The sequence below is a fragment of the Sminthopsis crassicaudata genome, chromosome 3 (assembly GCF_048593235.1).
Source record: "Sminthopsis crassicaudata isolate SCR6 chromosome 3, ASM4859323v1, whole genome shotgun sequence".
Lineage (NCBI taxonomy): Eukaryota > Metazoa > Chordata > Mammalia > Dasyuromorphia > Dasyuridae > Sminthopsis > Sminthopsis crassicaudata.
Genome location: NC_133619.1, coordinates 258,193,562 through 258,207,744, shown reverse-complemented (window position 1 = coordinate 258,207,744; position 14,183 = coordinate 258,193,562). Strand labels below are relative to the sequence as shown.

The following is a 14,183-nucleotide window of genomic DNA, read 5'->3' as shown; positions in this document are numbered from 1 at the left end:
CAAAGATTTCACCACCATCCCTATTTTCACATGGAACTATAATTCATCTACAGAGAAGTATATGATAATAAGCAGGTAGAAATTTCAAGTGAGATCTCAAGTGAGGTACTTTTGAATAATCCTGGTTGACCTGTAATCTATATCAACATAGCTTTAGGCCACAAGGAATCTGTATTGGAGGCACAGCTTGAGCTTTCCTGCACCTCCAAACTAATCAATTCTTGACTATATCATTTTTTCTTAAAGTATGTTAGGTTAAGGAGGGAAAGAGAGAGTAATGGAGAAAGGGGAAACCTGGTAGATATTCTCTCCTTTCTGTTCTAGCTTAGCTTCAATGTTTTAAGTATCTTCCAGAGCAATGGTGTCAAACTCAAATAAGAATAGATCCCTTCATGGGGTGGGATGGAGAGCATACTAACTTTAAAAACCACAAATTTATATTGTATTTTAATTTATTTTGTTAAACATTTCCCATTTGCTTGTTAATTTGGTTCCAGCCACGCTGAGAAGTCTAGGTCCTGCTGGCCAGTACTCTATCAACTTTCTTCTAGAGGACCTTCATCTATTTAGGATTTTTAATTTCTAATTAACATCTAATTTAGGAATTTTTAGGATTGTTAACTTTTTCTTTTAGCTATAACCTTCCTATTCCCAAAGAGTAAAGAAAAATAAAAATAAAAAGAGAAAATATGAAAAACAAAACCAAGAAATCTTGGGTTTTTTCATTTACCATTCATATCTCAACAACATGATCCAAATCTTTGCAATTCTTAGTGGATCTCCTAATGAAAGATAAAGGTAATAAGCCAGAGCAGCACCAAGAATATCTAGAACATAGCATAGATGATAACATTTCTGGCACAGACACAGATTCTTCATCATTCACAGGCAAGTTGGTTTAAATGAGCTCTTCAACTGTCTTAAGAAACCCAGTTGGACAGAATTAGCTACACTGTTCTTAGCTAGATCTTAGGAACCCATGTCCAAAACAACATTGTATTATTACCCACAATGTGCATATTGACTCTGGAATAATTCCCCAGCCTCTATTATTCTTGAAATAGTTCCAACCTACTTAGTAGAAGATATTTACAATGGGTGCTAATATGGCCCACAAACTTTATAGTAATTAATGTAAATGATAGAGAAATATCTTTTTTATGACATCCTTCAAGGCTCTCTCTCATTTGCAACATGGAGCCTAGCCCAGTGGAAAAAGTTACTAAGATCTTCATTATTCTGTTAATTAGCTTAGTAGATCAATTATGTATGCCTCTCATAGTAGTTGGAGCCATTGATAAACTAGGCAAAAAGCCATTCTTCTGGAATTAGGTCCTTAGAAGTGAGAGTTCTTGGACCAAGAGAGAAAGTAAGGTTCTAAGACCTAGATTAGAGAACTCAGCTTCTAGCATAGTAGTCATTTGTTAGTGATGAGCATTTACCAAAGAGAGACCCAGGAAAGTATGGTTCTTAATGTCATTTCCCCTTAACAATAGAAGCCTCCTGAGCTCAGCCCAACTTCTTGGAGGGACAATCAAATATTACCCAATTCGTAATTCAGATTTATGGACAAAGGTTGAATTGTATGATCCTGTGTCATCTGTTAATATCAACAAAGGCCTAGTAACAAGGAAACAACTGCTTTTCTGAAGTGATGTATTAAATGCCTGCTTTCAGGAATTTGGAGGTCCAGTAGCCTAACAGTAGCTTATTCTTGCCACCTCTTAGTATCTGCCAAAGATTATATTTAGGTTAGACTTTATGGACAGACTTACTGTCTGTGGGTTTTATGGAATCAAAAGATACCCAATGGAAGAACCTACTGGAAATCCTTTTTTTGAACTTGTGGAGCTGAATTTATTCTGAAAGAGATGAATTTGCAGTTGACTTGTAAAATAGGTTCCGATAGGAGACCCTGATAGAGAATATTCTTTCTTTAAAACCTGAAGAATGTGATAATTCTCTGAGCTTCCTTTTTACATTATAGGGAAATGTGAATCAGTAGTTTATTTTTAGCTGTTCCTGGAATCCTCTGTGAGTTCCCCCCCCCCCTATTTTTATACAAACGAAATTGGACTAGACTAGATTTTATTGGGTTGATTTTCTACCTTTATCCTTCAACTAGGCTACCATGTGATCTAGGGCCTCTGCCATTGTGGCCTCATCAGAAATGGTCAGATGTAGTGGTATATATCAGCACCCTCAGGAGGGAAAGGCTTTTTCAGATCTCTGCTCACCATAATGTAACAGTGCAGAGAGAGAAAGACAGAGACAGAGACAAGTGACAGAGAGAGGAGTATGGCTAGCCTTGGGAAAGAACAGTGAAAGTATACTGGACTCTATCCCAGTGAAGACAACCTCTTCCGGGCTAATCTCATTGAGGTCAATAACCCCATATTACTTTACCTGAATCTGTCTACTTGGTCTGTAATGCAGATGAGATTAAGGACAGTTGTAGTGATGAGTATGATAACTTTGTTCTGCTCCCTGCTATCCACTTTAAGCTGCTGGATATCTTGTATCTTTTCCTAGTGAGCTCCCACCTCTAAGGACCTAGTTCCAGAAAAATGTCATTTTGCCTAGTTTACGAGGGGCTCAATTGCTATGAGAGAGACATACACAATTAAACTACTAAGCTAAATAATAGAGGAATGAACTTTTTCCAATGGGCTGAGTTACATGGTACAAGTAAGAAATCCTTGATTGAAACAGAGAAATATCTTCTGTTATCTATACAGAGTTTCTATAAGGGAACTATTATAGTGAAGCACTTTAGCTTCCCTTATCTTCATCACTAAAGAAATATCTTCCAGCCCTTGGAGACTTAATATTGTTAGACATTATTTAAACAGGATAATTTAGGCACCTCTAAAGATTTCTACTTTGACCTACTCATAATCTCCAGCAAAGAAGTTGTTGAAAGGAACTCACAGTAACTGACTTCTAAAAATGTAATTTATTTAGCTAGCTTTGCAATACTAAATGCTCAGATAGCTTCATAAGCTTATGAAACTAAAATGCAGAGTGCCAGTGTATTGATGCCATCAGGCTACACCTTCATAAAAGCTATTGATCCAGTAATTCATCAAGTTCTGTTTGAACTTCTCACATATTCATCCCAGTTCCTTGATGGTGAAAGGCTGCTCACTCCTCTCAGGTGAAAAAACCCTCACCCTCAGAGCAGTAATAAATCCAGAAAGTTTTACTATTAGTGGTGATTCCCAAGTCTCTTCCTCATTTCTATTATTATTTTCCTGGTCCACTTTCAATGGAATGCAATGAAACCTCTGGGTCAGAGAACATATTGTGAGTTGACTGTGGTCTGTCAGTTTGCACCCGCATCAGGAGAGATCTCTTCACTGCTATCATCAATTCTATTAGCTGTCCCTTGGCTTACTCTGCACCTTCCCTAAAAGTTAAATGAAGCTCTCTAGTTACTGAATGTCTGGGCCAGTTCACTTCCAGTCTTACTATACTGGCAATCCAAGTTGGTTAAAAAAACAAACAAAAACAGGTAAAGCTAAATATGGTACCTTTGTTACTCTCTTGGGCAACTTCTTCCAGCACTCACTAAATGTGGAAGAAAAAACTTTTCCATCAGGACTTTCTATGCTTTTTCTTTAAGATGATTCCTCCTATGTCACCAGAAGGGTCGTTGACAGTGAGTGGGTGCTACAATATCTGACCATCTGATCACCTCACACTCCATATCTGCAGTAATCTATCTCCAACTCAACCATGAGCCATGAAATTGTTTTATCTCAATTGTTAACTATAGTAAATGTATTTGTTCCATATCCTTGCTATTTTAGAACTAGGTTAACTGTTCACTAATTTAGATGTGTCTCATATAGTCCTAAAATTAAGCCTGAAGTAAAAGGGTACCAAAATTAGGCTTTACAAATAGATATTTGTTTGCCTTCTACTGCTATTGCAACATTTTCTATTTCTGTCTTTTGTAATTTTTGCCAATTTGATGTATATAAGGTGAAATGTCCATGTCATTTTTACTTGTTTTTCTCTTATTATCAATTTGGAGTAACTTGTAGTTGTAAATAATTTGAGTTCTTCTTTTGAAAACATTTTACTGTTTTGTCTATTTGTTATCACTCTTGGTGATTACATATTTATGTTTATATTTTGTGCTATATAGATGTGTGGCATTTCAGATTCATATCAGAAATATATGATGCAAGATTTTTTTCCTATTAATTTTCCTACATTATTTAAGCCACTTCTTGAGGAATGAGACATCCTAACAGCATTTGAGGGTCCCCAGGGTTGTCACAGGTTTTGGGAAAGAATTTGCAGTTCCAATCTCCCAGTGAGGTTTTGGGAAAAATGGGTTTATTGGGGGTAGTTAGGTGGTGCCGTTGAAATGCCAGAAAAATTGAGGCAAGATAGAGATTAGAGAGTTTTTAATATTTTATTTGAAATGGAGAGATTTACAGGGACCAAATGGATCCATGGTTTGGTCCCAGGGCTCAATGAGACTATCTTCTCTAAGAATCCAGCACGCCATGGAGTTCTCAATGACATATATACACATGGCTCAGCTACAGGGATAGACAGAGAGAGGGGCAGAGTCAGAGCGCTGAGAGTGGGAATGGGACTATCAATTCGGTTTTGACCGGGTGGGGGTAGGCACCGGAGTTGGAATGGGGAGAGGCACCAAACATTCTGATGATATCTAAGATAGAAGGTCCCTCTCCTTATCTGGATCATCAGGATTGAACAGAACAATTAGGAACTGAGGCAGAACAATTCTGGGAAACCGAGGCAGGACAATTAGGGAAACTGCGTCAGGACAATAAAAAGGAATCCACAACACCGTGGATAGGGCACCACCTGAAGTCCGGATCAAATTTGTGTGACCCAGAGCAAGTCCCGTAACCCCATTGCCTCAAAAGAAAAAGGGTGGGGTGGGGAGTGGGGTTTATTGACTTTGAGCAGCTCTTTCTCTCAGTGGACTCCTGATTAGAAGATAGCAAAGATTTGGGTTACAGGATTTGATTTTATTTAGCTTTCTATGGCCTGAGGCTGGGGGAGTAATCTCCAGATGAATTGAGGAACTAATTTGCTGGTTAATAATGGGTGGTGATTATTCCTGAGGCCAAGTGAACCCTTAGGAATGGGGAGGGGTTGATATTCAGGTAAGAATTATTTTAAGAGTTTCCTGAGGCCAAATGAAAGGGTTAGGAGGGGTTTTCTGAACCAGGCCCTCCCCCACAAAGATCAGAGGACCACAGAGCCCTATTACATTACACTCATTTCAAAGTTGTGAATTGTAGCTCATTTTTTTTCTTTGTTTCTTTTGTATCAATTTTTTCCTATGTCTTTTAAGTTATATTTTCATTTCTGGTATTACCTTTGCTTACACTACTTCAACGAATACATATTTCTAAAGCTATTTTCCTTCTTGTTAATCTACCCCAAATTGTATTCCTTTAATTTAGATAACTTTCTCTTTTTTTCTTTTTTTCATCCTTCACTTTTACCTGTTTCCTTTTTCCCTCCCTCTCTTTTTTTTCCTTCTGTTTCCTTCTTTTGATCTTTTCTTCTTCATGGTCTTGCCAAGTTTGCATATTCAGGTATGTGCTAGAGCTAGCTCATACAGCTCATGAAGCCAATTGTTAATATACTTTTGTACTTTATATTTATTTTTTTAAATTCTGAATTCCAAATTCTTCCACTCCTACTTCTCCTACAGCACGGAGAAAGCAAGTAATATTAGGTCAATTTTACATGTGAAGTCATGTAAAGTACAATTTTTCTAAAAAAGCAAGAAACATAAAGTTAGGAAAAATATGCTTCAATCTGCACTCAACAACTTATTTTTATAGTTCTCTCTTTGAAAGTGGATATTATTTTTCATCATGGGTCATTTAGAATTTTCTTGGCTCACTTTTAAGAAACAAAATAATTGTCCTTTAGAGTTGATAATTGTTATAATATTACTGTTAACCAGATTTTTCTAAAATAGTTCTTCGTGTCATTTCTTATATTGTTTGTATACATAGATATATGTGTATTTATGTATACATATTATGTTATGTATGTCACTGTATTTATGTATGAAATGATTATCTAAAATTATGGCACAGATATGCAAATTCTAGATATATCAATTTTATCTTTCCTTACTAAGAAATCAAGGAGATATTTCAAAGTCACATTTCCTAGGCTCACACTCACATCTTTCAGACTCAAGTGTTGCCCAGGCTTTGATGAGGAGAAATTTTTGTACCTTTTAAAAACTATCTTTTATTTTGAGGATGGACACTAATAATGAATTTTATCTCAATGTTTAGATAAAAAGAACTATCAGCAATTACTGGGAGCATTGGATTATTCATTCCTTTGTGCTTATGCAATTGGAATGTATTTAAGGTAAGTAATTTTTAATTTTTTTTTTTTTTAAGATTCTTCTCTATTTATAACTGACATTTCTGTTAGACCTCATGGACCTCATCTATCCTGTAACCACAGCCTCTGCAGAAATAGAATTACTTGGATACTTCATGCTCTGTGATACAGCTTTATTTGCCCTTGAGAGATAAGAGCAATGCCTGCCCTATACCTAATTCCAGTCTTATTCACACAATGGACTCCATTCTCAAATGCATTCTGCCCTTTCTTTTGTCCCTGTCCCAGCCAGAAGACAAATCTATTTTCTACACAAGGAAAATTCTTTTTTAAAATTGTGGCTTTGATGTGATCAAGGATCACTGCTTATCTATATGACTCTTAATATTTTTTCACTGTAAATAAGTGTTATTGAGTAGGAAAGTGACAAGGTCAAAATTGAGGTTTAGAAAAATAATTTTGCAGTTGCTATGATCTATATCAGATTGTTTGCTCTAGGGAAGAGGGGAGATAAGGAAGTGAGGAGGGGAAATGGAACTTAAAATCTTACAAAAACGAATATTGAAAACTATTTTTACATGTAAATTGGAAAAATAAAATACAATTGAGATTTTTTTTTTTTGAGGCTGGGGTTAAGTGACTTGCCCAGGGTCACACAGCTAGGAAAGTGTGTTAGGTGTCTGAGATCAAATTTGAACTCGGATCCTCCTGAATTCAAGGTTGGTGCTCTATCCACAGCGCCACCTAGCTGTCCCCACAATTGAGGTTTTAAAAAGTAAAAAAAAAGAAATCTTTTTGGCAGCTCAGCCCAGGATAGTTTGGCATAGGAAGATGCTGGGGAATCAATTAAGTTATGTCAATAGTCTAAGTGAGAAGAAAGGAGGGTCTAAACTAGGCTGATAGCATTGCAAGTGGAAAAAATTAATTATGGGAGAGATTGTGGAGATAGAAACAATTTCACAACTAATTCAATATATAGGATAAGAAAGTGTGGGGAGTAAAGGATAACACTGATGTTGAAAGCTTGGGTGAGAGCTTGGGAAAATTGAGAAGATGTTGTTGCTCTGGATAATAATAGGAAACTTGGGAACAAGGGAAGCTTTGAGGAGAAAGATAAGTATAGTTTTAGAACATGTTGAGTTTGAAATACCTTTGAAACATGCAACAAATGTACAATAAGCTGGAGATGATGCAAGAGGTTTCTGTGGGGTATATGAAAGCTTTATTGGTATTTTTTAACCTCTTAAATACAGAAAAAAAGATTCTTTTTGAGAAAAAGAGATGTTCTGTCAGTTTTTCTAATAATTCCAGGCAGCCCCGCCAGACCAGGAATACCCAGGGTTATAATCTATTTGTCCAAGGGTTGGCCTTTAGTTTTAAAGGAATTGGAAGTAAAAAAAAATGTGAAATTTTAAAAAACATTTTTAGAAATTAGGAAGTAGTAATGAGAGGACTTAAACAGGTACAAAATATCAAGTTGGGGAGTTAGTTGCTAGAAAAATATTTTGGCTGAAATGCTAAAGTTTTTAACTCCTGAGCTCTAAAATATGTAAACAACAAAAGAAGTTTTAAATATCTTGGAAGTTCTTTCTTCTGACTGTCTGTATATATCAGCATCATCTTTCCTTGAAGAATTGCAAGTATTTCTTCCCCAGAGAGTCAGTTCCATACAATTCAGGAAGAGCTTCATACATGTTGTGTAATTCCAAATACCCAGGGGCTATTTCCTTTCCCCTTCCCTCTTGCAGTCATACATATATTTCTACTCTCCAGCTTCTTGAAACAGATTAGCACTGCTGCCCATTTACATTCTTTTTCTTCTTTATGTTCTCCTTAATCACTTACTCCATTCCTTCCTGATCATTTTTGCTTTCTTCTCATATTGCTATAATAACTTGCACTCTGTGTGTATGCATTCAATACACATATAATTTTCATTCACTTGTTTAGCCCTGTATTCTCATCCAAAATATTAGGATGTTGGATTAGATTGATGCTCTTCTAACTGATTCTGCATGGTACTAACCAAATGTTTGGGGGCAGGGGAAAAATTTGATAACCCCTAAACTTTTTTTCTCAATTCTAAACTAGGCCAGACACCAAACTCAAGGTAGATTTCTTTTATTTTAGAACTCAAAAAACAATCTGTTTGATAAACCTTTCAGTGGGTTTATAGACTAAAGAAAGGATTGGAATTCATTGTGGAATTGTGGAAGTCATCCACAACTGAATAGAACTACACTGCTTTTCCTAGATAGATTGTTTAATCTCTCTTTTGTTTGCATTATTCCAAGCATTTTAAAAGCCTTTGGTTTTTGAAAAGAGTTTAAACCACTCATTAGTTTTTCTGCTTTCAGGATGGAACATAAGGTGATAATTTATTCAATAAGTAATTTAAAATGGTTCTGTATTCCTTAAGGTTTTTCTGGTAATGTTACTCTGTAGCACATTTGGCAAGCACTAATTAAAGTAAATTGAATGGAATTAGTTCCCTGGAAATATATTGTGTTGTGTTTCTGTGTCATTATATGTTCCTTTAGTTATGATAGTCTGTATTTTAAAATGTACATCTGTTATATACTATTAGCACTAAAAGATTACCTCCTATTAAGATACCTATTTTATTTACTAATTAATAAACAATATTCATGATAGTTAATGTTTCACAATTAAGTTTCATGGAGAAAGTATCTCATAGCTTACTATCATTTTTTGGTTAATAAATGTTTTATAGGAAAAGTTATGATTTATATCCTTAAAATTTATTGTTTCATAAAGATCAACTAACAGCTTAAAAATATTTTGAAAATTATTGCTCAGTGGTTTGTCTTATGAATTTTTTTGCCCTCTGCTTCCTCATTTCTTTTTCAGTGGCATAATAGGGGAACGTCTGCCAATTAGATATTACCTAACATTTGGAATGTTTGCCAGTGGAGCCTTTACAACCCTTTTTGGATTGGGGTATTTCTACAATATTCACAATTTTGGTTTCTATGTCATAACTCAGGTAAGCAATTCAGCTTAAATTTGATGCTATGTAGATTATACACATAGGTATATATATTTATAATACCTCCTGTATTATGTGCTCTGGTAACTGATAAAAGTGAAGTACTTTAGTTATTCTATAGAATATATATGTCAGTATATATTCTATGGAATATATACTAAATCCTAGTAGTGTTGGAACTGAAGACAAATGCTGCTTTTAAGTTTCTTGGTCCTATTCTGAAACTAAAATGATCCCTTCAGCCTTTAAGATTCTTTTGATTTGGGGCATTTGTTCTTCAAGAAATTTCTTTCAAAATGAAGAGGTCCTTGGCAAAGGAGTAGTAATATAGCTAGAGAAGGAAGGTGGAAGTAAAAGTAGGCAAACCCCTCTTCTTGAATAAATGATCCCATTGTCTGCTCCAAAAAATTGCCTCCTGTGTCATCTCTATTCTCTCACTAATTTTCAATCATTCCCAATCCACTGAGTGCTTCTCTACTTTTTAAAAATCTACCTATATCTCCCCCCTCTCCGTTGATCCAGGTTTCCCCACCCATGTCTCCTCCCTTTTGTGACTAAACTCCTAGACAGGCTTTCTATCAATGTGAGTCCATTCCTTTTCAATTTACTTGCTTAACTCTTTCCCGTCTGACTTCTGACCTCATCGCTCAACCCAACCTGTTTTCTATAAAGTTATCAATGATCTGATCTCTTAATTGCCAGGTTTAGTAGCACTTTTCTCAGTCCTCATTCTTTTTAACTTCTCTGCAGCCTTGGTTATTTATGGTCCATCATTCCTTGACATTCTTTTCTAAGTTTTCATGATACTGCCTTTTCCTGATACTTAATGATATTCTCCACTCTTCCCTGTCTGAACATTCCTTTTCTATATTCTTTCCTGGGTCATACATGTCTCTTTACCATAGGAGTCCCCAAAGTTCCATCCTCAGGCTTTCTTCTGTTTTTTCTCTATATGATTTCATTTTGGTGAATTCATCAGCTCCTGTGGAATCAATTATCTTCTCTTTGTAGACGATTCTTAAATTCACTTGTCCAGTCCTAACCTTAACTAGATAGAACAGTAAATAGAGGACTGGTCCTAAAGTCAGGAAGTTCTGAGTTCGAATTTGACCTCAGATACATACTAGTTTTAATCTTAGGCAAGTCATTTAAGGTCTTTCTCCCTTAGTTTCTTCCCTTGTAAAATGGGAATAATAATAGAACCTACCTCACAAAATTGTCTGTCGTGATGATCAATGAGATAATATTTATAAAGTGCTTAACATAGTGCCTAGCACATAGTACACACTTAATAAATGTTTAATCCTTTCTCTTTCTTCCAATATCCAATCTCATATTTTAAATTGTATATTAGATGTATATTAAATTGTATATTGGATGCCCTTTAGACATCTTAAACTCAACATGTCCAAAACAGAAATCATTATGTTTTGCCCAAAATCTTTCCCCCTTCCTAACTTCCTGATTACTATTGAGCTTGCAAGCTCAGTGTTACCTTCAATTCCTCACTCTCTCACTCTCAATTTCTAGTCATTTGTCATATGCTGTCATTTCTATCTGTGTAATTTCTCTTGTTATGCTCCCTTCTTCCTCAAATACTAAAACCACCCTGATGTAAATCCTCACCCACAAATCTGAACTAGTACAACAGCCTACTAGTCTCCCTGTCTCAAGTTCTGCCCACCTCACTCCAATCCATCCTCTCTATTCAGCTTGATCTTCCTAAAGTATATATGTGCATATATGCATGTCTGTATTTACACACATAACAATTTAAAAGCAAAACCCAAACATGTATACATATATGTATGCATATGGACATGCATATGTTTATTGATAGAGGGTGTATAGTATAATAGTGATATACTCCTGGTCTCAGAGTCAGGAACCTTGGTGCTTCTGAGGAATATTAGTTTTGACATTATGGATAAATTACTTAACCTCAACTGTCCCTAGGTAACCTAAATTTTTAATTTTTTTTTTTAAAGTGAAAGTGGTAAAATCACATTAGACAACCAAAAAAGAGAAGAAAAGAAAATCCAACACTATATGTTTGATCCTAAGTGCTGGACTTGGATTCAAGAAAACTTGAATTTGAATCTCACCTCAGACACTTGCTATAGCTATGTGACACTTCCTCCCCCATATCATGGTCACACAATTACATGGGCAGCTATTTACCTTCTTGGCATCAGTACCTGGTCTATAACATAAGGACTTTAGACCATGTGCTCACTAAGGAACTTTTATCTTTGAATCTATAATCCAATGACATATAATTATATAATTATAATATAATAATAATATAATTATATATACATTAATTGATAGGTGTTTGAATGTATATATTATGTATTTATCCTATGTTCTTAGGTTTTTTCTAAAAATGAATAGAAGAAATCAGTATTCTTTCAGCTTTTCATTTATATGCTGTTTTTGTTATTTTCGGTTCCTAGTTTTTTAGTAAGGAAGATAATTGCTACAAACCTATTGTAGTGTTTCAAACTCAGAAAAGTTGAAAAATCACTATTCTTATGTGAAATAATCTTTTTTGAGCATTTAGATATTTAAGCATCTGTGATCTAAAAGTTTTTTTTATTAAATACTGAGCCAAAATTTATGGGGTTCTGCAAAGCAAGATGAGTTAACATAGTCCCTGCCTTAAAAATGACCGTATTCTAAAACAGATTGATATTGACATTGACATTAAGATCTCAGATATTGCTCTAGAGCCAAATAAACCTAAGAGATATAGGTGTTTCTGGGGAATTCTTTTGGGTCAAAAGTATACTGGGAGAAGCTTACCTTGTATGGATTCTAGACATCCTGGAAAGGTGAAACACTTTTGATAGCATTTTAATCTTGGTAACAAAAAGAACCTGATCAAATTCTGCTCTCCTAATGAAAAACATTAGGGGAGCAGAAACAAAAATCAAAAGCAAACAAAATGTGTTTCACTTAACATTAAACAAACATTTGTTAAGATTACTTGGCAATAAACTTACTGAAATTATTAACAAATAAATAAGCTTACTGGAAATTAAGCTCAGGGTACTTTCCAAAAGATAAGAAAGGTTGTCTAAATTTTCAGATTCAGTGATGTATCTGAGTGACCAACTAGAAATTCATAAAAAATACAGTTAAAATCAAGTTTTCTCCCATGCTACATGCAAGAACAAGCTATCTGTCTATCTATCTATATCTTCCTTACCCAAATTTAAGAAAAATAGATAACGATAATCCTATAATAAATCATAAATCATTTTCTTCTTCTTCTTTTTTTTTTCCAGATAGCTAATGGGTTGGTGCAGACCACTGGCTGGCCTAGTGTGGTGACCTGCATTGGTAACTGGTTTGGAAAAGGAAGGTAGTAGAAATAAATGGTATATTATTTATTAAACTCAAATCAATCAAATATTTACCAAATTCCTACTCTGTGTAAAATACCATGCTAAGTTTTAGGGCTACAAAGACAAAAAAATTAGTCCTTGCTCTCAAAGGTTTTTCCACTGGAGGGACATAAATAAACATATAGATGTAAATAAAAAGATAAATAATGAGATGGAGGAGGGGGAGAGGAAAGTGATAGAGACTGACATTCTATAGGAGAGTTTGAGAAAGCCACTGGGGAGAAATCAGGAAAAACTTCATAGATAAGGTGAACTTGAACTAACCTTTAAGGGCAGTCAATATATAAAACTATATAACCAAGTCCATCCAAAGACCAGCCTAGGAAGAGTAGCATAACATGATTAGGAGTACTGAAATAGATAAGGAACCACTGAATTAAATTGAATCGGAAGAGACATGATCAAGCAAACCTACACTTCAAGAAAATCAGTTTGATAAGTGGATGCAAAATGGATTGGAGTGAAGAGAGACTTGAGGCAAGAAGACCAATAAGCAAGCTCTTTTGACATTGAGTAGATGAGAGTCTGTACCAACATTGTGGTGGCTTCAGAGGAAGGGTAGTGGAATAGAAGAGATGTATAATTAATTAATAATTTAATCCATGGGAATTGATAAGATCACTACAGCTGAAGAGGAAAAGGAAAAAGGATACAGAACAGCCTTGGGGGATATACATGCTAATCAGGCAGGTTTTGGCTTAAAATTTAGCAAAAAAAATTGGCACTAAGAAAAAGTAGTCAGACAGGTAGGAGGAGAAACAGGCAAGCACAATGTAAAGAAAATCTGGAAAACAGAAAGAATTAAGGGGAAGAAAATGATCATTGTAATCAAAGCTGTAAAGGGGTTAACAAGGATAAAGATCCTTCTATTGGTTTGGACACTTTAAAAATCAATGGAAATCTTGGAGGGAGTAGTTCTCTCTGTTGAATGATGCCATTCCTACCAGACTGGAGAGGAAAAGGAAATAGAGGTAGGTAGTGATTATAGATGCTTTCTCAAGGAATGGAGAGGAGAAATGTAAGATGAAATCTGCTAACAGAAAAAGCAATATTTTTTGAGGATGGGAAACATTAGTATGTTTGTAGATAGAAGGGAAAAAGAAGAAATTGAACATTAGTGTAAGAGTAGGAATGATAGAGTAGGCAATCTGCTTGAAAAGATGGGATGAAATGGGATTGATTATTTGGGTTTCTGTCAAGAAGAAGGAGTACCTCTTCATGTGAGACAGGAGTGAAGGAGGAGATAGATAATGTTAGAGAGAAGGAAGTATCCCCAAATAGTCACAATTTTTTTCAGTTAAATATGAGGCAAGGTTCTGAGCTGAAAGAGTAGAGAGAGGGGAAACCATAGGACATTTGCAAAAAGAAGAAAAGATTTGGAAGAGGTGCTCTGCTGA

At 35.2% G+C, this 14,183-nt stretch overlaps 1 protein-coding gene across 1 annotated transcript in view; it reads left to right on the top strand.

Annotated features, from left to right (window-relative positions):
* SLC37A1 (solute carrier family 37 member 1) overlaps positions 1-14,183 on the top strand; it is a 132,783-nt gene that overhangs the window by 52,593 nt on the left and 66,007 nt on the right. Inside the window, exons 5-7 of the mRNA XM_074300567.1 lie at positions 6,312-6,390; positions 9,238-9,373; positions 12,667-12,743. Coding sequence (XP_074156668.1) covers positions 6,312-6,390; positions 9,238-9,373; positions 12,667-12,743 — 292 coding nt within the window. The remainder of the gene's footprint in view (positions 1-6,311; positions 6,391-9,237; positions 9,374-12,666; positions 12,744-14,183) is intronic.